This window comes from Siniperca chuatsi, linkage group LG8 (assembly GCF_020085105.1).
Source record: "Siniperca chuatsi isolate FFG_IHB_CAS linkage group LG8, ASM2008510v1, whole genome shotgun sequence".
NCBI classification, from domain to species: Eukaryota; Metazoa; Chordata; class Actinopteri; order Centrarchiformes; family Sinipercidae; genus Siniperca; species Siniperca chuatsi.
In genome coordinates, this window is record NC_058049.1 from 3,957,262 (window position 1) to 3,983,580 (window position 26,319).

The following is a 26,319-nucleotide window of genomic DNA, read 5'->3' on the forward strand; positions in this document are numbered from 1 at the left end:
AGCAGGCCAGGCCCACCCTTGGTTTAACATGCATGATTTATCACAGTGTAACCTCCCAACATGCTGTGTGTGTGTGTGTGTGTGTGTGTGTGTGTGTGTGTGTTTCCAGGTCTGGTAATCCTCTGGCAAAGCTTCATGGCTCCTCCATCTTGGAAAGACACCATCTGGAGTTTGGCAAGACTCTGCTGAGAGATGAAGTATGCTGCAGTACAGACACATACACACGTACATGCATACAAGGGTGCACACATTAATACCTGGACACCTGTACAATGTAAATCAATGCATTACAATAGTCCTGCAATAAATATATATAACTGCCCCGCCCCTCTCTTAGCTAGCTTCTCTTCAACTGGCTTCTGTAACTCAGTGAGAAAAAAACAATCTTAGGAAAAATGAAATGAAATTAAAATTAATTATTTTCCCACCATTCAGCAATTTTTCCCACAAGTCTTGCCTTGCTTATGGGAGCTGCAGTTGTTGTGAATAATATTTTACTATCCAGTACAGTGGTACATACCCATTTAGTTTTGAATATAGACAGAAAATTCAGAAACCAGCTTTCTGTGTTCTGTATTTATCTTTTCCAACTTTTTGTCACAACTAATTTCTGTTTCTCATCAGAGAAGGCCTGTTTGAGTTTTCTCATTCATGTCGTTCTTTGAAGTGGCTTTTTATACTTTCTCTTGTGTTTCAGGGTTTGAACATTTATCAGAATCTGAACCGCCGTCAGCACGACACTGTCATCCACCTCATGGACATTGCTATTATCGCCACTGACCTGGCTCTCTACTTCAAGTCAGTACAACAGCATACAAATACACGAACACAGCTATTTATTATTTAACAAATTGTAACTCGGTCTGTCCGTACATAATCCCACTGCTGTAAATGCTATATAGTCAGCAATTTAAGACAGAATAATGGCATTTGATTGTTGAGTGGCATATTTAATAGTCATTTCATATTGTTTAGTGTCATTGTTTATATTTTCATTTAAATTATGCTAAAAACTGACTTCATAATCTAAATAGATTTTGAAAAGGCAACAATTAATTAATAAACTAGTTAACCACAGAAAAAGTGGATTACAGACAAAAATAGATAAGAGATGTTTTCATGTGTTGGAAAAAGGACCAAAACTGAATAAGACACGTTAATGCTCATACCTTTTTATTATCAGAAACACCTCCTGCAGTTTGTACAGTAACCAAGCACCCCCATTGTCCAGCCCCAATACACAGCAAAACCTGGAGGAGTTGTTGGAATTTGCCCCACCGCCCTCTTCAAAATAGTGTTGACAAAACGAGCAGAGTAGGGTGATGCAACATCAAGTGAAGGATGCAAAGACATCTGTAAGAGACTGTATCACTAATGTCTTGTAAAGCACATGAGATAAATATGGACAAGACTAAGTATTGGAGCACTGTTTTGTTTCTGTGCAGGAAGAGGACGATGTTCCAGAAGATCGTGGACCAGTCCAAGACCTACGAGAACTGGAACGACTGGACCAAGTACATGATGCTGGAGACCACACGCAAAGAGATTGTCATGTAGGCACAAACACACACACACACACACACAAAGGCAGGTACCAACAGATATATACAGACATACAGATCTGTCATGTGTTGTGTTTCTAGGGCCATGATGATGACTGCTTGTGACCTGTCTGCCATTGCCAAACCGTGGGAGGTTCAGAGCAAGGTAAACACCTGTGTGAACTCTACACAAGGTCATTTTCATTTTCACAGTAGCATTTGTAAAGTGGCACTCCAGCCGTTCACAGTAATAAGACACACTGGTACACAGGCTCCAGGAGAGGGGAACCAATGATAAAGTAGACACAGAATGACATTTTGTCAGCACTGCCATTTCTCTCCTGATGGCCTCATGCATCAAAAGCAACTTGGTGCTTTTCATTCCCCTCATCACCGCCTGGCAGGCTCAGCATTTTATTTCAGTTAACTATGTAATATACACATTGCCACTGAGCCTGCACACACCGGCATATCAATTTGAATAGGAAGCATCTCTGGCTGTGCGACAGCCGCTGCTGGAGGGTAATTTTTTACCTTTATTTGTCTGCAATAGACTGGGAACATATGGTCTTTTTCAGTAATGCCTGCTTTACATTCTTATACACACACACAAACTCATAGCAATTGCATCAACATAGAACCCATAATAAAACCAGTAATGGTAATTTAAAGCACAGCTGGCGAGTGCTGGTGAAGAGTTTGATGCAACATGTGTTGACAGAAAAACTAAAGATAATAATCTGTTATGTTTCTTGGACAGTGGTTCCCAGCCTGGGGGTTGGGACCCCCCCATGGACTTACCAAATAAATTTGAAGACTTGGGAGATTATTAACAGAATAAGCAGGCGGGAAAAGACTTATTTCTGCCTCCAATCTGTATATGTGCTGGTGAATAATTTTATCTCCTCGGGTCTCTAAAAATTATTCAAATTAAATGATTTGAGAGGGAAAAATATCACCCTAGACCTTTTAATCAACCTGTAATGAGGGGTCACAAGCTATAAATGTTAGGAATGACCGATCTAGACATGAAATGAGACGGAGCACTGTGTGCTGTTAGAGCATGCATCATTAAAGTAGATATTTTACTTTTTGTTTCTGCCAGGCTCATTCACCTTTCAGAAAATAACTCCACTTGGTAAAATTACTCATACATTTTACAATGTTCGCAAGCAAGCCTTACCATTATCCACAATTTTTCTATCTAACTTCTTGAATCCAAAATGCTCACGGACATTACTTCTCAGATGGTTTAGTTTTCATGATTATCCGTCCAGCATGGCTAGCTAATTTTCTCTATTTTGCATTCGCAAAGAGAACAATAGTGTAGTTTACTGTGGGCAGCAGGGCCTGCAATGGCTCAGACGGATAGTACAATTTAGGAATGCCCTCCAAGGCACAGCCTGTTGTGCTTATACACTTAGAATTTTGAATTTGAACAGATTATTACAGATTGAATATCACATATTTTTCCCATATTAAAATGGTAGGATTTAAAGTAAAAACTGAAAGCCGTATTGCCCAGTCTTGGGAATTGTTTTGCAGTTAAAGAAGCATGGACCTGGTAGGCTGCTTCTCATGGCTTCACCAACTTTTTGATGTTGTGTGATGTCTGGAAAAGCTGATGAATTTTAGTATTTACTTTTACAGTTTGGGGTCAGAATTGTGCTTGTTTACAGCTCAATGTGGTGGATACAGTATGTCAAGGGAGTTGGTAGGGTTAGCTATACTATCATCAATTAGCATAGTGACTCATGAATATTGTTGTTAAGTTAATGAACCCCAAACAGCCTGTTACAGTAGACCTCTACGCTAACCAAAATATGATTTAGTTGACAACTTTTGTTGCGGAAAATGTCATCAGTCATAACAGTCTGCCACAAAAATAGGATGGTGCATCCCTTTTTAAGTTTTCAGGCACTTTGCTACATCATAAATCTTTTTTTTTCCCATTCACCTTTTTAGTTAATTTTGGGATTCAAACCACCAACCTTTTTCTTCACAAAACTCCCTCACCTCCACCTCCCGGCTCCCATAATCAAAATGTTTGTCTATTACAGTTGTATGTCAGGTACATGACATCAAACTGTAATTAATCTACTGTACTAACTCTAAACTACGTTATGAGCAAGTATGCAAGCTGATATAGAATAGAACATCTCGTCATATCAAACTGAAAGAATAATTATTTCCATACCAAGTGTTGTTATTGCAAACATCAGCATTATTTTTATTATATATTAATTGATAAGAAAACAAGTTGTATATGACCTCAGAACAGTTCTTTTACTCCTCCTGCATTGCACAACCACTGCCAATTAGGATATTCCCCATTTTTTGGCAGATTTTTTTTATTTTTTTCTGGTTCGATTTCACCTTTGTCTGCACCTGGTGAGTCAGCTCTACAACCCACACACACTGTCAGGATATCTATCTACAGCATTGTACGCCCTCCTGCGAATTGTGCTCCAAAAGTAGTTTGATGACTAAGTCTTCCCTTTTAAAGGCAAATTCCACCCTGAATACAGCGGTAACATATTGTAGCTGTCATAAACCCTCCAAACTCCCGTTTTGGTGACTATCATGTGCAGAGACCTGCAGATACTCGATACCAGAGTGTCTGATTAACGAGTAATTCTCTGTTTGTGTGAAATTAATCTCTATTATAGCTCTACTTTGTGATTTAAGTTGATAAGATGGTTGGATTCCTACATAAAAAATCTTCTGAAGTACAGATAAATTCACTCAGATTTTTACTGAAGATAGACAGCCCTCTCTAAGATGTTATGGAGAGACAAAAGCTTGAGTTGCTTCATTCTTGATAAGATATTCCACTGACATTTTTATGGCTGATATTTTATTTTTTCACTCAGTTCTGCTTCCCACGCACATAGAATATCTGTCTACAGGCGGCACCAGCCTCATGGCAATTGTTCCCCAAAACTGGCTTGATGACTAACTCTTTCTAAAATGAGGTTTCTACCCTGAATACAGAATTCATATTATTCATCACATCTCACGTTGCTCCATTATAGGTTTGTGCGGGCAGAAAAAACAGGCTTTCATCTCATTGAGACACACAGCCTGAAACTGCCTCATGAGCTGTGAATAAGATTCTCATTTATGGGACATTGTGAAAGCTTTGTAGGATGATTTTAACAACATGTAAGGGAAGATTTCCTGCTTGATAAAATTTTCAATACTTAAATCAGCCTCATGGAAATCGTGCTCCAACAGCAGCTATTGTATATGACAGCCTCTGTCTTAAAGGAGAATTCCAACAGAATACATAGTGTTGAAATTATTAGTCTTAATCAATTTGTCTAATAAGATTTGATAATCAAGTAATCGTACAAGTAAAAATTTCCAGTTACTCAAATGTGATGACTTGCTGCTTTTCTCTGTTTTATGTCATTGTGCATTTAACATGTTTGGGTTTTGGACTGTTGTGCAAAACAGGCAACTTAAAGATGACATCTTGGGTTCTGGGAACTTGTGATGTTGTAGCCCAACCCATACAGACGGAACATATTGTCACTCATATTTGAAAACCTTGATCCCCTAATTGTCAACTTTTCAAAAACTGTAAAGAACAGCTTGGTTTTCAGCTCGTCTATTACGTGGTTTGAGTTCATCCAGCGGACTCGAAAGTACAGAGGACTATGTCCTTGTTGAAGTGATGATCAAAATCACCATAATGGTTGTACATGTGATTTGTTTTTATTGTCACTTTTTGTGTTGTCAACAACAACACTGAGACAAATTTCTTTTGACTGACAGCTCAAAACTTTGTGATTCATCCTCTAGGTGGCGCTGTCTGTAGCTGCAGAGTTCTGGGAGCAGGGAGACCTGGAGAGGACAGTCCTGGAGCAACAACCCATTGTAAGGACACAGAGAGAGTGATGTTTGAGAGAAAGATGCTAAAAAAAAACAGAAGGTTTAGAGGAATGGATGGAAGCAGCATCCTCCTATTGACATCCCCTGGAGCAAAAACACAAAACTCCCTCCAGCTCCACCGGTGCTGCAGTTCTATTTATAGTTGACCTCTGACTTCCAAAAAAAGCTTTTCCCTTTGAAAAGCATAACATAATTATTACTAGATGGGTTATGGCAGGATGTAGAAAAGTAAAATGTTAGCTAAAATATTTGTTTGCTAAAATCTAAGGTCGATTTGATATTCTCTTAAAAATTCACCTGTGATATGATGATTTCATGTAATTTTACTAATTGCAGATTACTTATTACTTGTTGAAATATGATATTTTTATTGCTGTGACAAAGTCATGTTTAATTTTGGTATAAAACAGGGTAAAATGCAAAACCCCTCAAAAACTCATGTTGGCCGATCCCTGATACTCCACTGTAAAAAAAAAATGTCCATTGTAGTTGAACATAATCATGGTATTTCTATAAGATGTCATAAGTGCAGTAATTGCTACACAGTATTATCCTGTCTAAATGCTGTTTGAGATCTATTTTTTGCAGAAATTTGGTACACAAGTAAAGGCTGATTTTGGCCCCGATTTGACCATGATTACTTCTTTTTAGTTAAAGGCCTTTGATTAGATACGTTTGTTTGTTTTTTATAACTATAATCTGAACAAATGTGAACATGGTCCTATAGTTTAAACTTGTTAATAATGCAAATCTGAACTCTTGCAATCTGCAAAAAGCTGTTAAATGTGTGATTTTGTGTTCCTGGATTTTTCTGTGTAATTTTTTTTTTCGTATCTTTCCAGTTTTGCTGTTAATCAGTTTGTGCTAGTAAACTAAAGTTTGAGAGGAGGGGAAAGAGGATTTGGTGGGTGGACTGGAATCCTGGGAATTACTGCAGGACAAGGCTCTCCTTGGGGCTTCAATTTAGGATTGAGAGCGGGAAGGACATGATGAGAGAGAAGGAGAACAAGAGACAGAAACGCAGTTGGAAGACAAAATGAAAAGACAGATTTAGTTCCCTGTAGCGGCGGTGTTGAGCCATGTACATGCCATTATGTGGAGCACTGATACAGAAAGAGCGGGCACTGTGGCCCTAACCCAGCCGACCGTAACCTCCCCGGGCTCGCTCCTCCATTCTGCCTCTGTGTCTCTCTCTCCTCGCTCTGTTTCATTCCCCCGTGTCCTTGAGACACTTGAAGTGCAAGAAGCACCATCCCACACTCTCTCACCTCACAGTGCTCTAAATTTAATAGCATCTGTATCAGCAGGGAAAACTTTTTTTGATCAGTTTGTATTTTCCCAGCAGTCAATTCTGTGACTCACTGTGGTCTGACAAGGGGAAAAAAAGGCATTGCAGAGGCTGTGACACTTGAACAGTTTTATCAGGAAATGTAGGTGGGCAATTTTGCCAGCAATTACAGCCAGCGTGAACTTTCCTCTAACAGGTTTTTACAGTCCAGAGTGTGCTGCCAGGTACACCAGGTACATTTTGGATATGGCTGCTAATGTGAATCTAATGTAACTTCACATGTTCATTCAAATTTTTTTAACATTCGGAAATGACACACTGAGGAACTACAGCCGTCTTTTACAAGCATGCAGAGTTTACACTTTTTCTCTTTTTATTCCAAAGAAAGTGATGCTTGTCTATAAGGAGCGCTCACTCTCTGCTGCTTCAGGAGACTGTTTGGGTTTCGGGTTATGAGTGGATGCTTCTAACATTTGAATTTCTCAGTTAGTGAGGATGGAGCACCCTCTCTCTTTGTGATTGTACTGTAGCTGATAAAACAGGTGTATGTTTACAAAAAAAAGTCCTGCCTAATTTAGGGAAACGGTCTCCCCACCGCAAACTCTACAAAGACATCAGAGGTCAGCTTTAGAACAGCTTCACGGGGGCTAGGAAGGCACCGGTGCTGTGCTCAAGAACAATCCTGTACTTTCAGTTTTCTACTTGTGTCAACCTATAAAAACAGATCCTAAAGTTCAATAAGCTGATAAATTAACTCTATTACAAAATTGTATTGTCCACATTTATTGCAGCATGACAACAGGGTGGACAAAATAATAGCGCCACCAAGATAATGCAATCCAATGCTACAACAACACAAACTACAGCCTCCGAACACCTCTGTAACACTAATCTCAATGTATTAGTATTTATGGCAGGGCTATTGGATTGGCTAACATTATGTTGTGTAGGTTTTGTTATGATGTCCACTCCCTGTGTACAGTTAAAGTATTATACAATAAGTAGTTTCAGCGTGTTTCAGTTTGGTAAAGCAGTTTCTGTGCTTCTTTAAACTACAAAAAGTACTGACGTGTATGTGTGAAAAGTTTTATACACTCTGTTAAAGCGATGATAACTTGATTTGTTTTCAAAGCAATAATACTTTTGCAGCAAATTACATCAAAAAAGACCCCTTGCTATAATTGCTATAATATTTAATCATAGTATACATAAATACATTAAAATGCAAGGGCTTAGCAGTAGGCTTGATGACCAGATGTGGGTGTTTGAAACACTTTTCTCTCTCTCTCCTTCAGCCTATGATGGACAGAAACAAAGCAGATGATCTGCCGAAGCTGCAGTGTGGTTTCATCGACTTTGTTTGCTCTTTTGTGTACAAGGTCAGACTTCACATCACACAAACGCACAGAAACATTCACTACTGATTCCTACCAAACACTTGCAATGAACACTGGCAGCTGGCTAAAACTAGGTACATTTACATGCAGGTATGACGCCAATTTGATCTCAAGACCACCTTTTTAAGGGTATCTGTGTTATCTGGGAATTGATGGCATTTTAACTTCATTTTGGGCTGAGTAATTTTATTTCAAGATGGTTCACGTGTGCAACTGGATTACCATAATCGCCTTTGTTCACACAATCTGAGACTCATTTGTTAGTGTTATAGTTTTATGATTTAATAAATGTTTAATAACTGTTTGGATCTAACAAAGCAATTTATGTTGACTCGTCCTCCTCTCTTGCGCCCCAGGAGTTCAGTCGTTTCCATGTGGAGATCACGCCCATGCTGGACCGCCTGCTGAACAACAGGAAGGAGTGGAACGCCCTGAAGGAGATACACGAGGCCAAACTGGCTGCTCTCGAGGAGGCCAAGAAAGCCAAGGAGGAGGAAGCTCAGAAAGCTGCAGCGACCAAACAAGGTAGGATGCTCAGACATGTGGACACACACAGACAATGCATTACTCTCTCTATTTCATGTGGGACGTATATGCCTCTGAGCCTAAACAGTCTATGTGCCAATTTTGAGGTACATTTGAGTGAGAAATGTATGCTAAAATTGCTGCTTGGTAACCATAATAACACAGAGACCCAGATATAAACACATACAGCTGTAGAAATTGTAAAAAAGTTTTGAATACATTTTTCATGGTGTCACTTTATATAAAAAAAATAACTTCCTCTCTGTTTTTCCTTTCTCCCTTCCTTCCTTTGTTCTTTCCTTCCTTCCTCCTGCAGCAAATGCAGCCCAGTCACAATCAAAGACTTGTATTCTCAGCTAGAGATACAACAACAGTACCAGGTTGCTTGCTACATTGTTGTGGTCCAGCAATGGGCTTCCGCAAAAGATCTTTCTTTTCTTTATTTTTTCATTGTCATTTATCAGATCTTGACTCAAAGATTCAGTTTACTGAGAGCGCATCTCTCACTCCAAAATACCCGTTACAAATGTCTCCTACGGCTGTATTTATTGATATTTGTCTCCTCATTTTTCTCTCTTCTGTCTATCCTATTGTCTATCTATATTGTATTACTCATTCGATGCACATGGCTTGATGGTTTATTCAGGTGTTTGTGGGAAGCTCCAACATCTAACATTTGAGAGTCAGCTACCAAAAGGCATTACATGCAGCAAGCTACCCATGTTATCTAAAATTCAAAACTGGAAGACCAACAATAAGGAAACATGGACCTTGTCAAAATTTGGAAGCTTCTTGCATGGAAAATGTTCCTACTCAGATGGCAACTTAAGTGTTGAATGTCAGCTACCTACAGGCCTTTTCAATACACCAACAAGAAAGAGTTTCCGCAACAGTCGCTATTTATACCGCACTACCATGCAAGTCTCTTTAAATTAATTATAATGCTGTATTGGCATTAACTGAAACCGGCAGCAGCCTAGAAAGGTATGCTATAGACAATGTTTAGCAGAACTGTTACAATACACAGTCTGTTGAGTAGCTAATGGATCAAAGCATGCAAACCATCAGTTTTTCCTTTTTAAGAGTAGATTTAAAGTATCTGTGGTGATGGCTGGTGGGTTATCTGCAGATGGAATCTACACCAAACTTGAATCCATGTTTGATCACCAAATTTTTAAACTTGCAAACACCAGGGTCTCCTGATTAAACTTAATACTTATGGGTCAGCTGGAATTTTCAATGTACATGCTCTAAGATAGTATTTATTGTGCTAAAAAACTTTTGATTTTGAAACAAAATAGTATATTGTTGAACTTGGTGGGTGTGGTGGGTCACAACAGGACAAGAATAGCAAAATGTTGGAAAAAAATCTGCAGCCTGAGGAGGTGAGAAAAACTTCAATCCTTGGTTAAAAAAAAAAAGTTCAAGACATTTGTCTTGATCAGGCAAATATATGCATATTGTTGTATACAATATCAATAAAATAAAAATAATAGCAAAAAAGATGTAAGCAAACTGTAGCTCCACGGTGGCTCTGATGGTTAGGTACTTTGGTATTTTGCTTTATATCCTGTGGATTTTGTACATGTGGGTCCTTTATGATGCAGTTTTATAAACACAGAGAGGGAAACGGCTGCAACCCCGACTAATAACATTCCACAGCAGGCATGTCAGTAGTGTCTGTGAATCAAATGTCAACAATTATGTATTTTTGGCTCGGGTCTTGTGACATTAGCCGTGTTGACACATTAGTCTCAGCTTGTTTGTCTACATGCTGTCAAATGGTCAGAATTTATAACTTTGTAATGCAAAACAAAAAATCTGAGAACACTGCTTGTAAAATAGCTGTATGCTGTGAATACCATATGTATCGTGTTGCTCTGTCATTGGTTGGTTACTGACAGTTTATACTGTGTATTTAAGCCTTTTACAAGATAATGTTTTAATTTAGGCTTTTTAGCATTACATACAGTACCATCTTCCCCATGTGACGCTTCGTGTGAAAGCTTGTAAATACTTGTGCTGAAAACTAAAGCGAATCAATATAGGCAAAGCTGTGTTTCTGGTGACTAATTTCTCACCCTCAAATGTATTAATTTTTACTGTAGTTCACTTTGCTGAGATTAGTAAAGCTGTATCGCTATTTTCCTACTGAATTACTTTGGTGTCTGTGTTTTCACTGAGCTGTGTCTGTTTATTGTAGTGTAGTGTTCAGTGTGTTAGTTTTTGCTGTGTGTGCTGTTAAATACGGATGCTGATTTTGAATCAGTTTCTTGTGTCTTGGTATGTTCTGTTAATTAGCAGATGTAGCTACTTTTGTGAAAAATACACCTGATGAGCAAGTACTGGTGTGTGTGTGTGTGTACAGTATGTGTGAATGTCTCCATAGTAGAAAGTAGTATCTAAATAAACCACTGCTCACTATGTGTGAATGTCCACTGCATCGATTCTGCATAGAAAAGAAATGTGTGTATTTCAGCATTACACACTCATACGTTCGTGTGACTCGTCACACTTTCTCTCTTTGTTGAACTCTCACTGCACTTTCATTTAATTCCAGAGAGAATCTGCTTGAAAAAGTTTTGCACTCTTTTCAACCATGAGGATTTACAACCCAGCAAGCATTTGACTGACAGCAGGGTGGAGGACCTGGCCAAATGTTGTGCCAAAATGTATTTCCCCAAAAATAGGTATCCCCGCTGGTAGTCTGTCTTCGCATCAATTTCAATCCAGAGAAAAGAAGTAACAAAATTCTAAATATTTTCATCTCAAACCACAAATGTTTATCGATTCTACAAGAAGGTTGTCAGGCTTTACGTTTTTCTACAGGTTAGTCCTTTTGTCCAGTTACTTTGCTTGAACAAAACAACCCAGTAAGCACAAATGATTTACAAAAGAGATCTAGGTAAGAACTGGGTTTAATCCCTGTTTACTTGGTTACAGCTCACCCTGAGGACAAAGGAAGGGCACACTATCTAGAGAATTCTAGGGAAAACAAATCCTGGCACCACTCAAAACCTAGCCCCAGCACAAGATTTTCATGGTAAAAGCAGAAAAAATCTAATTGAAACTGCTTTGGAAAGGGTTTTGAATTTAAATCAGAGAAACATTGCTCATGTTTTTTTCGACAAAACAGATGCATATAGCAGCTGTGGAAAAGTACAAACTTTTTGTAGCATACGTGTTGTCTTTCACCGTTCAACATGTAAATATTTGTTGAGAAGTAAACATCTGGAAACTGGCTGAATGAGAGTAACTAGATATGTGTGTCGATGAGAGAGAATTGTCTCCAGCACTAATGCTGGATTGCTGCAGGAAACATGCATAGAAGAAGACTTACACAACAGCTGACAATGTATAAATATTTGCATGCGTTGTACACATTAGCTAATTTTCCCACCTAGAGCCATGCGTAATACTGTTACAAAACACAATATGACGCCAGAGTGGGATAATGAAAACTGATCGCCACTGGAGCCACAACAGGGGGCAGGACATGAGCTAAATTCATCATCGCCCATCCCTCCCTCCTTCACACGCTGTAGTAATTTAATGATAGCATGGATACATAATCTAAGTATGTCGTCACTGGTGTGTGACGTAAGTCTCCCATGACGTAAGGGCATGCTGGGAGCTCAAAGGATTGCCGTATATGGTTGTGATGATCAGGGGAGCATGCAAAGCTTGGCTCTGACGCAGGGACAACCCGTGACTGCAGAGAGAGAGAGAGAGGGAGAGTAGCAGCTGCAGTACAACCAGTGAGCCTACAGGAAGGGAGCTTTAGCCTCATTCTAGCAGCGATCGGGGGCAGTCGTGACTGCAGAGCTGCCAGCCTGCGAGCCACAGCCGAGAGAACGATGCAGGACTATTTATAGGATGACTATGCATGGGTCGGCTGCAGTTTCTAAGCGCAGGAAGTCTCCTGACTAGTTTTCTCAGGCTTTCTTGACCCAGCAATGCATTCTCAGCATTTTATGATGCACACTTGTATGTATTGTATTTAGCCGATGCTCTGATCACACAAGAATAACCTGAAATTCTGACAGTAGATCACCTGCGTTATGTGTTAGAGCCGCAGCAGACCAGACCAGAGTATAACCAGGCCTGCTGCTTGGCAACCCTTTAATATCCGGGTTTTCTTTTAAGTAACTTTAAGGTTATTTTATATAATCTTATTCCCCACAGTTTAACAGTATCATATATATTTACCATATATACTCTGTATTGATCCAATTCGTTGATAAAGTGTTTACACTGATTAATATATTATACCCAAGACTACATTTTTTTAATGACTGCACTATTCCATCAAATGGTAATATTCTAGATTAATTGTGCAGCATTTTAGACACATTTTCTGTAAATTCAGCCAGATATATTTGATATCTTTGGAAGCCCTGTAATCTTCACTAGAATTTCAAATCAAGTTCTGTGGGGTTGAACAATGTTTAACTGTACAGCATGAGTTTGAAATGGAAAGCAAGAAAATCAAACACATTTTGAAGCTGTATTTAACAAATGTGTGGCATTTCTACTTAGCAAATTACTAAAAAGGTGAATTGATTTGTTAAAATCAATAAAAGATCAACAACTGGATTAATCAACGAATCGCTTCAGCGGTAGATACTGTATAACAATTTAACTGACAAAGAGAACTGAAGCGCCAAGAACCGTGTGAAATAACTGCTGCGATAGTTGGATTGTTCCTGTTTTCAGAAAAAAAGGATATTAAAATAACACAAACGATGTGAGAGGAGATGTGATCTAAGGAGGACACAATGATGTGACCTTTTTCATGTCTTTTCTCACCTTTCTTTAATGCTTGCAGAAAACCATGCCAAATTATTTCAGTCACAGCAGGTGTGGTGTATGTGGCTGCTTGGATCAACATGTCTCACGAGGAAAGTTAAGAGGCTTATCCAACAACTTGAGCAACGTGCAGGTGCTGTGCAGAAACCAACCGTATCGCAAACTGCAACACATTGAATTTGCTTGCATCTGTTTGGTGATATAACACCAAATACTGCTGTACTGTGAAGCAGTTCAAAATACAGCCAGAAACCTGTAATTTATTCAAGCTTTAAGTAAAAATTAAAGTATAGCAGAGGTCTTTGGTTGTATGTCATCATTTTGTGCATGTGTGTCACACAAGGTCTGCATCCACTGAATGTAACAGTTATCAGTGTGTTGCACAAGGTGACCTTTGACCTTATACTGCTCTCCGCAGTTATGTCTAAAATGAATTTATTGCAATGCATTTTAAAGCATAATTAATTGGTTTTGATGTTTCTGTGTGTGTTCCATCTGTCTAAATAAACATAAAAAAATTGGAGTTCAGTTGGATTTGATGAAAACTGAAGGTCATAATGAATAACAGCAAAATGTACTCACAAACATAATTTAAAAAATAAGCAACAATAAACATGTTTTTTTATGCACATTTCACTTTGTTTTGACCTGTAAATGTTCCCCTCCCATAATCGAGGCCAATCAGTCTCATTTTGAAAATACTGAAACACAACGTTCCCCAAAAAAACGAACGTAAAATAAAAGTCGCCGTCGTCGCCACCATTTGTATGTTTTCTGAAAGGAAAAAGGTTAGGGTAGAGGAAAAGGTGGAACATTTTTGATGGTTTAAAATTAAGATTTTCCAGCAAAAAAAATTATCAGTAGTGTAATTTTCAAAATGCTGGAACATAACATTTAGATGCATCATTCTGGCAATGTGGCATTCAATTGCCGGCCAATCCAAGTAAAGACACTACGGATTAAGCCCGATTTTAGTACCAAATTGGTCGCCCCTGACTAATTTCTGCAAAATTGGGTCGTCTTGTTCGAATGAACTTTATTGGAATTTTCAATGGACAACATCGACTGGGGGCTACATGCTTGCTTCAGTGCGAGCTCCGCATCGTGGCTGGTTAAATGATCCGTACAATAGGAGCATAAAAGTTGCAGGTTGAGAAATGTTTTCACCAAAGTTTCAGGGACAAATTAACCATCAGTGTCTGAGATATTATGCGTTTGTTACAATGTTATAAATTCAAGAGGGAAAGAAGGAAGGAAAGGCTGAAACAAATAAGCAAACAAATGTGCCCTAATCCAAGGCTGGATTGGTGTAATTTTGAAAATGTCACCAATTTAGCCACAATGCGATCAGATAGAATGGATAAACAAACATCATTCACTCAATCTCAACATGGGAGGTGTGACAAAAAAATAGAAGGTATGAGGTTCATGGTTGACAGTAGTGTCTTGTCCTGGTGTCCCTGTCAGAGTTAAGCTGAAGCTCATGAGGACGACACTGTGTGTCTAATAACTCAGTCTGCACTGCACTGCAGAGCAGCTCTGTTTGCTGCAGTCACGACTGCCCCACAGAAACAACCAAACAGAGGACAGCAGGACGTGAAATGGCTGACAGGAGGATTTCTAATCGTCTGCTTTCTCCACTGGCTTTGGGCTGTACAATTAATAAGCAAAAGTTTTTTTTTTAAAAACAAAGGTTAATGCTTTACAAATGGATGTATTAACCAAAGAAGTTACTTTGATCATACGTGAATTATTTAATTCCCATCTCACTGTAGTAAGAAGTTTATAATGTTAATATGTACCCTCAGTTGGGAGTTTATTAGGGACACCTAGCTAAAACTAACACAGTCTGATACAACAGCCTTGCAATAAATCCTACCTTTTATGATGGTTATGATCAGTTTTTGTTGAAACTGTTTGAGAAGTGTTGATTCAACTTTATGATAATTTTGGAGGCTGTAGTTTGTGGTGCTGTTGAATTGTATTATGTTATACCGTATATACTGTGGGAATATAGATTGTTGGGTGCGTTGCTACGAGCCATTTGGTTCATTTATAACAAGTGAAAGGTGTGTTTGTATTCTCTGAAGTAAGTCGAGCGTGTTTGTAGTGAGCAGTGGGCTCTGCCGAGGCTGTTCCCTGTCACCGATTCTGTTTGTAGTATTTATGAACAGAATCTGTACCATCTTAGCCAAGGAATGGAGGGTCTACGCTTTTGGTGGGTAGCCAAAATGTGAAGTGGTTGGAATAAGAGCCAGTTCCTGTCTGAGGCCATGGTACGGTGGATTTCCGGCTTCAGATTAGGAGTGATTTGCTGCCCCAAGTGAAAGAGTTAAAGTATTTTGAAGTCTTGTTCACAGTTGAGGACAAGCTAGTTGCATACAATTGCATTGTACCAGATAGTCATGATGAAAGGAAGAAAGATGGAGCCTGTATGTGCAACTCCTGAATTTGCAATTTGTCAATGTTCCAACTCTTACCTGTGGTCATGAGTTCTGGGTAGAGACCACAAGAATGAGATTTCAGATACAAGAAGCCAAAGAGCATGCAGAATGCAGGGTGTCTTGTATCAAGCAGAGAATTAACCCTAAAATGTATAGCTCTACACATTTTAGCTGCCTTCAGCTCATTGTATTGGTTTCTCATTGTTTTCTGGAGTCTGAATGGCTCTCATCAACCTGGTTTCCAGCAGCAGCAGGCAGCTGTTTTTCAGCAAAAAAGCTCTGATGAACCCAGCAACAAACAGCAGTCAGACTAGGCTAGCAACTAGCTGGTGAAGAAAGTGGAATATCTAGCTGCTAAAGAGCCAGATATTTTTCTCAGGAGTTGGAGGCCAAACCAGAGCTCAAAGGAGAGTAAATATTACATTTCAAGTGAACTCCAATGGGATGCTCATGCTGTTGTGACTTCTAGATGTGTAAATAAGAAGTTACCTAGAGCTTCTTTTTGAATTCTTTCTCTCAATGGTCAAAAAAATGTTCATGCAGTTTTATGTTTTGTGATCATTTCCTGTAGTTAGTTTGGATCTGGGTGCAACTTCTTGGTACCACCCGATGCTGGTTTCAGACCAAACATGCAAGAAGGAATAGTTTGAACGAACTAGAGCACAGAATGAAGAGCAGCACAAAGCGGCTCACAACATTTTCTAACCCGGTATCCTTGTCCTCGCCGACCACTTCGACCGTGATTGAGGTTTTTACTCAAGTCTCTGTCAGAGAGTAGAGGTACAGAACTCCAGGAATTCAGACTTTTGTTTTGCCATTTTGGGACAAATGCACTTGGTGCTTTGTGAAGGTCATCATAGTTTGGGTCAGAGAGCAATTTAGTTGAACTTTTCTCCAAAGTTTGCGCCACTATCTCCATTGGAAATAATGGCCTTGCTGTTGGTGTGAAAGCCCTGTCAGATTGAAAGCAATGTTTTCTTTAGGAAAAACAAAACTGACTCTAGAACTACATGTTCCAAAGTTTGAAAAATTACTCTAAAAATTGATGTGATTTTGTTTTATTTGGCTCGCAGAGGCGCCTATGGATCCTGATGTCATTTGGTCAGTTTTAGGTGGTCAATATCTTGCTCTGGACTGTTTTTGTGGGGTTTTTTCTATGGCCTGTGTATAAAACCTACATATTTAACCATCCACAAAATTGTGTTTACTCTTATTTATATCCTTAGTCCTTTCCTTCTGCCCTGTCAGGTGGCCCTCTCAGGTGGTTTTGCTCCATACCAGGCTGAATATAATTTATTTTCAGCCTGGTACATTTAGATTTTCCTCCTTCCTCGTAGCCTTGGGGTTTTGTGAAACACATATGTTCCCATGTGTTTTTGCTGGTGTGGGAGTGACAGAAGACCAGAGATCACTACAGCAGTGCTAGTATAGTGATGTCCCATGCACCGACATCATCAGTGCAGTCACTGACATGTGAATCACAGTTAAGCCAGGCAGAAAATTGCCAGCGACCTGTTAATAGGACGCTGTTCAACCAGGGGAAGACTGGAAAGAGGGAATGTCGTAAAGCATACAGCTTTATGAAGCTGAACCTCGCATCATCACGGCAGTCACATAATACATGCAGTCTTGTGTAACCATGTTAACACTCAGCACAAACAATATTATAACCTGTAATAACTAAGTATTTAAAGACACAAAAGTGTGAAGTAACAGAATAGTGATTACATTTCCCATTTAATAATAATCATATAATCACATAATCATATACTGCACTTAGAAGTAGCCTTTCTAGGGCCAATGCAAAAGTTAATCAAGCAGGGTACAACTACACTGAGGATGTGACCAACCACTGGGCAGGTTTCATCACCATGCTTTGCAGAGATAGGGCTCGCTTTCTGTCTGGAGCACCAAAATTCACTTTCATTTCATTTGTTGTGTAAAGAAAAGACAAAAAACTACAGAAAAAAGTGTTTTTGACAAAACCAATGTCAGTTAAAGGATAAGGCTTTGTGATATTCAATATTTTTCTTATTGTCAACAAATCCCATGAAAAGACCCAAACCAACAATGAAATTATCCTACTAACCAGTTGTGTGTGTGTGTGTGTGTGTGTGTGTGTGTATATAAATAGAGCTCCATTGTTGTCTAGAAACTACTAAAAACACATAATTGAGCCACTCCAGTGCGCTGGGTGACATGTTCCTTCATTACCATGAACACACACATTGTAGTTTATTTTGACTCAATCCCACATACACCACCCTGCTGCCCCAAATACGCACTAGAGCACCAAATGTGGACTTAGTCCTGTTTGAGTAACATTTGCTAAAAACTACAGTTTAAGAAAATTGGAGTTTTTAAAAATGAACCAAACATTTGTTACCTGATTTTGAAGATTTGTCTTCAGTAGGAGCCCTAAATACGGTCTACAGTGAGCTAAAACAAATGCTTTAAATTGTAATGTGGTATTTCTTCCTTGTTAAAAAAATCACCACATGCACCGAAAGAATGCTGTTCATTAGGATTTTATTTTTTGGAGGCAAATCAATGAATATATGTACTTTATACAGTATATGAGGAGCACATCTCTACAGTTTCATAATGTAAACAATCTCTGAAGAGAAATGTATTCAGTTTAAAAGGAAGCCATAGTCTTCTGTTTTAAACTATTTACATGAATTAAAATATAATTTATAACATCAGATACTTCCGCTTCTATGAAACTAGATTTTAACGATTCAAAAATACTGAAATGCCTTTGTCTCCACATTCTCAAGACATATGAATTCACACAAAACGGAGAAAATAACACCATTTAAAGACATCCAAACTAAATGGCGTATAAATAAAAAAGAAGAAACGCAAAATAAAACCAACATATGTAAAAATATAAAATCTGACTAGCAATATTTACCTTTTTTGTTTTTACCAAAAACTAAGTTAAAAAAGAAAAAAAAAATAATTTGTGAATTTGATAGTCATTAGATGTAAATAGACAATAAAATCAATAGTAATGAAAAACAACAACAATGTATGCCCTTTGTCAAAATATTTTCTTCCACCAAAAAAAAACACCCACTCACATTTAGCAGTTTGACAGTTTGCAGTCCCTACTAAGTGCCTATTTGACATCACTGTTGCCATCAAGTTTGACAGATTAGCCATTAGTTTCTGTGTATTGTACAACTGTTGAAGTTAAAATGTGAAACAACCATTTTGCAGATCAAAGACGAAAGTGGAATCTGAAGCCAGTATCAGGCCGGTATTGCAAGCACTCCTGTCCTGGTAGGGGCTAATTTGATAGTGTAGCAAGCTGACAGATACATTGTTTACTGAACTAAAGAAACAGTGAGTGACATAAAAACAAAGAAGTGTTTTTAGTGGGCCATGGTATTGGAAACATAACATCTATAAAACTGAATCTGACGCGGCCAGCGAAAATGTCACATTTTTCGTGAGCCGTCACACGCTATTTATTGTTGAAGTTTTATTTTTTGGTCAACTTGCCTATCAAGTTTTATGGTTTTCTTGCCATTTTCCATTTTTCTGAAATGGTGAGTGGAAAGAAAGGTATTGCATTCTGACGAGGGTAATTCCCTTTGGAAGGTTTTTTTATTTTTATTTGATTTTTTTTTTTTTTTTTTACTTTTTTTTAAAATTTGGATTCGTTGTCCATCAACCTCGGACCCAGACCAAGCGGACAACGGTATTATGTTGAAATGCGTCAACGTGTTCTCAAAACACTGAGGAGAATGGTCAACATCAAAGTTTTCTATAAGAAAGTATATGATCATCTAGATATCTACACAAACACACAAATATATATTCATATATATGTATATACCTTTTTATAATATGGCTATTGAAAAAAGTTTTAATTACGTCAGTAATTATTTAATAATAAACCACATTGGATTGGAAAGGAGTTGAAACTTTAATAATAAATGGCTTTTAAGGCTTGCCACGATGAAAAATGGGGTAGTTTCGATGTCATTCACCTCTAGAACAATGGAGGCACCCTCGCAGGCACAGCGACGGCCACTGTAGATATCCCACCACATGCTGCAGTCTCAAGATTTCCTCAAATAAGTGGAGGTCTGAATTTGGGATTACATGTAGAAACTGTGTATGCTCTTCCTCCACGAAAAGGATAACAAAGCAGCAAGCCAAACAGGAACTAGTTTTGCCACATACAATATTTGTCATGTGAAAACAGTTAAGGTTTGCTAACTAAAAGCCTTTTTAAGGTAACATTTTGGTCATCAGTAAGAAAAACTAAAACTGAAACCTTTCCATGTTCAGGTTTGAAGGCAAATTTCTTCTCCCATTCTCATCCTTGACCTCCACCCCTTTACTTTCTCTCCCACTTGTACTTCTTTTCATGTCCCCTTACATCTTCTGCTTTTTGTACATGCAGCATTCACAAATGTCAAATCAGGCTGCCGTCATGCTTTATTTTCCATTTATCCTGCTTTAGTAATGCACAATCTTGCAAACACAAAACTCCATTGCCTCTCAGCTAGTTGGACCATTATACCATTCTGTAACTTTGTATTTGATTGTAATTAATTTAATCCAAATGCTTTCTTTTTGGGATGAAGTAAAGGTGCAGCAATGAAACTGGGATTTCTACAGTGTCTACCTCATCTGTATCAACTAGTCTGAAAATTGAAGTGGGTCAAACCAGCGACAACTTTTTTCTTCTTTTCCTCCCTCCCCCATACATGTATAGTTATTAGCTGTTACTGTACTACAAATATCCAATGCAACTCAGATTTTTACAAACCTGTGCACCACGTGGTAATAACATAGTTACAACAGTTTGCTTTCAATGAGAAGAAAATATTGTGAAGATATTTCACTACTTGGGACGTTATTTGTGCAAGAGTATATTAGTACGATTTCTTTTGTATACGTGTTATGTGTTTACGACGCAACTGACCACATTCTTCCTGTAGTTTGTTTTTTAGGATTTTTTTTTTGTGTTTAACAGCAATCTACATACAGTACAGTAGCCTATTGAATCTGCAGCTCAAAGATTGCCCGTGTTGTAGTTCAACAACCAACCATACACTGTACATTATTACCTCAGTTTTTCGGAAAGGCTGTCTTAAAGATAAGATTATTATGTATTGCATTTCAAATTGCTTTTTAAGAAAACAAAAAAAACCCATAAAAAAATATTTAGTCATTTCATAAACGGCAAAGAAATAGACCCTTCTAGTGTGATAGTCTAAAGGGATACTTGTCTTTCTTTTACAACAGTGTTGGACTTTGTGTGAAGTCATTTGAACTTATTTTTTTCCCTTAATTTCCTCCTTGTACTGAACAAACATTAACTCATTGGAACAAAACCGACCTGACTATCTCCTGTCTGATTAGCAATCAACTATGACCCGCCATCTTAAAAAAAAAAAAAAAAAACCAAAAAACCACACAATACATTTTATGTTTACAACAAGGCATAGTGCTATATACACATTTCATATTCATATATTATAATATATTCTTTTTTTAATATGTAAACCAGCACATTCTCTCACTTTTTAGTAGTATACATACTAAGCACAAATACTCATTCAGTTGTTCGCAATTAGTTAAAATTTCTGATTTTTTTTTTTTTTCCTTTGACACCTTGTTTCTCAATCAGTATGTATAGCACTAAATTGTTTTTGTTCGTTTTGGACATCAGTGAGCCTGGAGAAGGTGCGTCCCTCTAGGCCACTTCACTTGCTGTTATATCTTTTAAAACACTGAATAAGGCGCCTTTGTACTTAGTGTGCTTTCCTAATAAAGTCAAAGGAGAATCGAGTGATGTAAACATTCAATTTTTTGTGTGTGTTACCAAGGAGTTGATTAGATAGAGAAAGGACAAGGAAGAGGATGGGGAAAGAGGGATTATCTGTTAAAAAGCAGGGAGTTAACCAGGGTTTAGGGAAGACCTAGAAACAAGGCCTTGAACCCACGAGAGACAAAGCGATAGAGTTAAAGTTAGAGAAAGAGTCGGGTTGCGTTTTATTAAAATTCCTGGGAAAGGAGAGGAGGAACAGGGAAATCGGGAGGAATGGCATGTCCCTGAAGAAAACAAGAAACCGAGGGCAGCGGGTGAAGATTGGGAATCTTCCCCTCTAAACAAGGACCAACCAACCACCAAGACATCATTCAACCTCTCCCGTCCCTCCTCACCGACCTGCAAGCATCAGCAGTGTCCGACTCAAACACGAGACAAAGACAAAACACTCAGTTACACAAAGACACAAGGTCGAGACAGACACACTAAAAACCGTTATGAGGCAAGCGAAGGAAAGATTTAGAGAAAGAGAGAGATTATTCCCATCACAAGGGGCTTAGTGGTAGGAGTCATAGTATAAAAAAATCAAACACAAACCCCTACACTACCCATAACTGCCCATCAGTTGGGGAAACCCTCACACAGACAACATTTCTGACAAAAAACAAAGTGTGAGAGACTTATAAAAGAGGAGGGGCATCCAGTAGAACGAGGAAATAAAAAGACAGGGGGAGCAGGGATGGATGTGAGGTAGAGATGCTCAGCTGATACAGTACCTCTCAGACGAGAAATTGGATTCTCGGCCGAAGCTTTGTTACTTTCAAGCCCTGGGTGTGTTGTAGGTGGCGGTGTGGTGCCACTGGATTGGCAGGCTTGGAGGCTCTCTCCCTTTTTCATGGCGGGTGCTACTGGCTGCATCAGAAATGTAAATTAGGCGCTACCTGGACTGTACTTCAAGCCAGAATTGGTCACATGCAGTCAACCAGATGACTAAGCAAGTCTACCTTTTTAAAAGCACCAAAAAGCTCCACAATCTTTGGGCAATCAGAAATGGGGAAAACACAATGATTACATTCAGATTCTTGAATACATTCCATTTGAACCCACAGATTCGTCTACTTCTGGCAATAGCAATGTTCGATGGGTGGATTATGGGGAGCAAATTGGTCTTCTCCTGAAAAAAAGGATTCCTGGACAATCCAAATAGTTGAATTTAATTTACAGTACTTTGCCCTGTAATGACTGATGGACCTTATGTGAAAGAGGATTGGACTGGGTCAGTGGCTACCAACTTGAATTTCTCCATTTTAGTCCTGCTTGCTCCAATCCAAATGTAAACAGTAACTGTTGCATTGGCTGTGGCATTCGGGGGGCGGGGTGTCATTAGGCTGCAGCCTTTAATGGACACATGTTCAGTGGGACCCTATCAAAGATACATCCAGACCCCTCTAGATGTGGGAAAAAATGGACCTGGAATCAACCAATGAAGCCCACACATTATTTTGTAAAAACTGACTATCACAACCATTAGTTCTGGCATCCGTCCACAGATAATGCATATCTTACCCTGACTTTATCCCATATCTAATTCTGACCCAACTCCTGTTTTAACCCAACCCTAACCGGATTTCTAACATTAGCCCCGATCCTGGGATTTGCTTTGCTTTAGTAAATATTTTTTGAAACTTCTTTGTGACCCATTATAGCCACATAGTAGTTATTTTGACAAATAAAGAGGAACTATATGTGTATCTTATTTAAGCTTATTTTGACACCAGTTCAAAGCTTTTGCAACATTTAAGATACATGCTTTCCCAATAAATGCTTTAGTTCACATGGGTTGGAAAATATTTTGAGGTGAAATTTTTCCCAGGACCGAGTTGGGGTCTTAATGTATAAATGCCTATCAAACAGAGCCTGCAGCAGCCAGTAGCAGAAGCCAAAATAGTCAGCATGGCAGAGTTAGAGATTAGAGTCAAAGGGGGGAAAGTGGAGGATAGCGGAGACATTTACCTCCTTACAGTGCATAGATCAAATCAAGGAAGCACTACAGTTACAAAAAAGAAAAAAACATGATTTTTTTCTTCTTCATTTTAGATTTGTAAACTTTATCAGTCATCAAATGATTATGTTAAGTTTTTTTTTTATATATATATTCTTTGTCCATAACGCACACACAATAGATTTTAAAATTTATAACATCCACAATTTTTCGCTAAAACAAAGCAGGGTTGGGTTTTTTTTTTTTTTTCTGGTTATACAACCGCAAAACTTCATGGCGAACATAGCTTGCAGATTCACCATCCGTGACAGGAAAAAGGGGGATTTTTTTTCTTTTTTTACAAAACAAACAGAACAAAGAACACGCACACGCAGAAACACACACCACAACGACCAACGCAACGCAGGAATAGCAACGATTTGCTACAGAGGTCTCATGCCCGCTCTTCCAAGGCGGGGCGATGATTTCAACAACACATACAGCTTTGTTAGTTGTTCAGCAGAGAGCTGTATCATTATCGTTTTTAGGTGTTGTACCATTACTGTTAAAAGTCGTTTCCTCCATTGTCTCTTAACTCCACCAGACTCCCAGTGGCTTTCTCACTTTTAAGCAGTATCCTCCGGTGAAAGAAACTTAAAAAAACAACAAGGTCCTTAATGTTACTTTTATTCCAATGGTAAAAATGTAAACATTTTGCGAGGTTGCCTTGAATGGAGGTACTAAGAGGCCTGTCTGAGGGCAGAGCCTTGTAGTCAGAGGGGTGTTGCTGCAGTTTACTAAGGCTGGCCAGTCAGGGGCACTGTGCTGTCAGCGGTGCAGGGACTTCTGGGCCTCCTTTAGCAGAGTGTCAAAGTCCAGTGCATCGTACTTGCTCTTGACGGGGCCCGGACCTGCCTCATCTACAAGACAGAAAAACAAGGGTCATTGTCAAATGTAAGAAATCCAAGTCAGATTCCAAGTCCTTGTAAAGAACATTTCCTCTCGATCTTTCTTGAGTACAATTTACTCAAAGATCATTTCAGATGGAATGTGTGCTTCATAAACCCAGTAAGGAGGTGCAGTAAACTCGCCTGGTGCTTTCGCATTCAGGTGAATTTTGACGTGCACATTTTCACTATTGTACCACTGAAAACCATTTGACAACTCTATTTTGTCACAAACAAAACTAGTAACTACTAATAGTCAGTAGCTACCGCAAAACCAGCCAGTAGTCACTACATCACCAAGCTTCCAGCACTACCAATTGCTTCCACTGTGCCACTCTTTGGTGTGACTGTGATAAATGAAAAGCTATGTCTTAAGAGACCACTTTGTCACCCAGAGGTGAAGGTTTTCTTCACAATGCTTTACTGACGCTACACTTGGAGATGTCAAGGCCTTTGGACACATTAGTCAGGGGTTTATACAAGTTTAAAACACAGGCTCAAAAAGGGTTATCTTTCACTGCCACTAGGGGGGCCACTAGGGGCCACCATAGTTGCCTGGTGCAATTTGATGCAAGTCATGCTGTTTTACTAGTTGAGCCGCTTATAACTTTATCAGTGTGTGTGTTCATTACCAAGATCTATGTAGCGTTTCCTTGTTAGCCTCCTTAGGCCCGCAGGTCCATTCTGGAACACAGTCTCCCGTTCTCTCCAGTGTCTTTGAACCCCTGGTTGGCAGATCTTTATCACCCCACAGCGCTCCCTACAACCAGACGGGAGAGACAGATACATGCATTAAGATAATGACAGTTTGCTTTTGAGGAGATGAAGAAGGTGCATGCTGGCATCAGTAGAGATGGAGAATGCAGAATCAGTCATATGAATCCTATCATTCAATGTGCATGCAATGCACAAATTGAAAGAATAATTGAATTGAAATGGTCCAATACAAAAAAGCTGCAGAACCAAAAACATCATCTTTACTGGTCTCATCTGTCTCTGGACATATTTAATTAATCACCATGGGGAAATTTGTCCTCTGCCATTGACCCATTCTAACTATTTGGGAGCAGTGACCAGCATCAGTGCAAAGCCCAACTCCAGAGCACCTGAAGTAACCTACACAAACATGAGAAAATGTTAACTCTAAATGTTAAAGTGCAGACCGCTGTTGTTGCTAGGTGTCTCATTGGTTAGCATTCTATGTTTCAGTATAAGGCTTAAGTGTCCCAACTTTTTAGACATAAAACTGAAAATAGTTACATAAAATGACAACTCAACATTAGAACAAAAACAGGAACACAAGAGGCACAAACTCCTGCAGTAGTCATTACAATTTTAGTTTGCAATAGTACCTCTAGGTCTGACTTTTTATTTCAGGCAAAATATATAGCATAGACGGGGGTTTAAAAACTTTTAATCCGACAAATTGTCAAGGTTTGTGATTTTCAGTCCTGCTGAAGCCTTTCATGTCAACAAAGACTGCCTTCTTATTTTCTCATTATCTTTTTTTGTGTTTATTGCGTCTCAACGCCGTTTCCCACAGGTTGCCAAATTACTTCAGGGGAATTCAGATGATGATGATGACTTGCTATTTACATTTCATTTACCAAGCCCAGTAACTCAAATTTTCAAGCACTTACGTCTTAATCTAGTATGAATTAATGACATCTGATTATAAAGTCAGTGCAACTTGCAT

The 26,319-nt window shown here is 38.8% G+C and overlaps 2 protein-coding genes across 12 annotated transcripts in view; one reads left to right on the forward strand and one right to left on the reverse strand.

The window, feature by feature from the left end:
- pde6a (phosphodiesterase 6A, cGMP-specific, rod, alpha) overlaps window positions 1-26,319 on the forward strand; it is a 100,410-nt gene that overhangs the window by 30,980 nt on the left and 43,111 nt on the right. For 10 of the 11 annotated variants that reach the window (XM_044205699.1, XM_044205698.1, XM_044205701.1 and 7 more), the window contains 8 exons: window positions 110-197; window positions 698-798; window positions 1,446-1,553; window positions 1,644-1,707; window positions 5,349-5,423; window positions 8,022-8,105; window positions 8,480-8,648; window positions 8,965-10,804. In XM_044205699.1, coding sequence (XP_044061634.1) covers window positions 110-197; window positions 698-798; window positions 1,446-1,553; window positions 1,644-1,707; window positions 5,349-5,423; window positions 8,022-8,105; window positions 8,480-8,648; window positions 8,965-9,008 — 733 coding nt within the window. In that variant the 3' untranslated portion in view covers window positions 9,009-10,804. Of the gene's footprint in view, window positions 1-109; window positions 198-697; window positions 799-1,445; window positions 1,554-1,643; window positions 1,708-5,348; window positions 5,424-8,021; window positions 8,106-8,479; window positions 8,649-8,964; window positions 10,805-26,319 lie in introns of those variants that run through there. The other variant, XM_044205702.1, reaches the window with a different exon arrangement.
- Window positions 18,414-26,319, reverse strand: part of ppargc1b (peroxisome proliferator-activated receptor gamma, coactivator 1 beta) — a 90,510-nt gene continuing 82,604 nt past the window's right edge. Inside the window, exons 11-12 of the mRNA XM_044205696.1 lie at window positions 25,256-25,383; window positions 18,414-24,596 (exon numbers count right to left, since the gene is read on the reverse strand). Coding sequence (XP_044061631.1) covers window positions 24,505-24,596; window positions 25,256-25,383 — 220 coding nt within the window. The 3' untranslated portion in view covers window positions 18,414-24,504. The remainder of the gene's footprint in view (window positions 24,597-25,255; window positions 25,384-26,319) is intronic.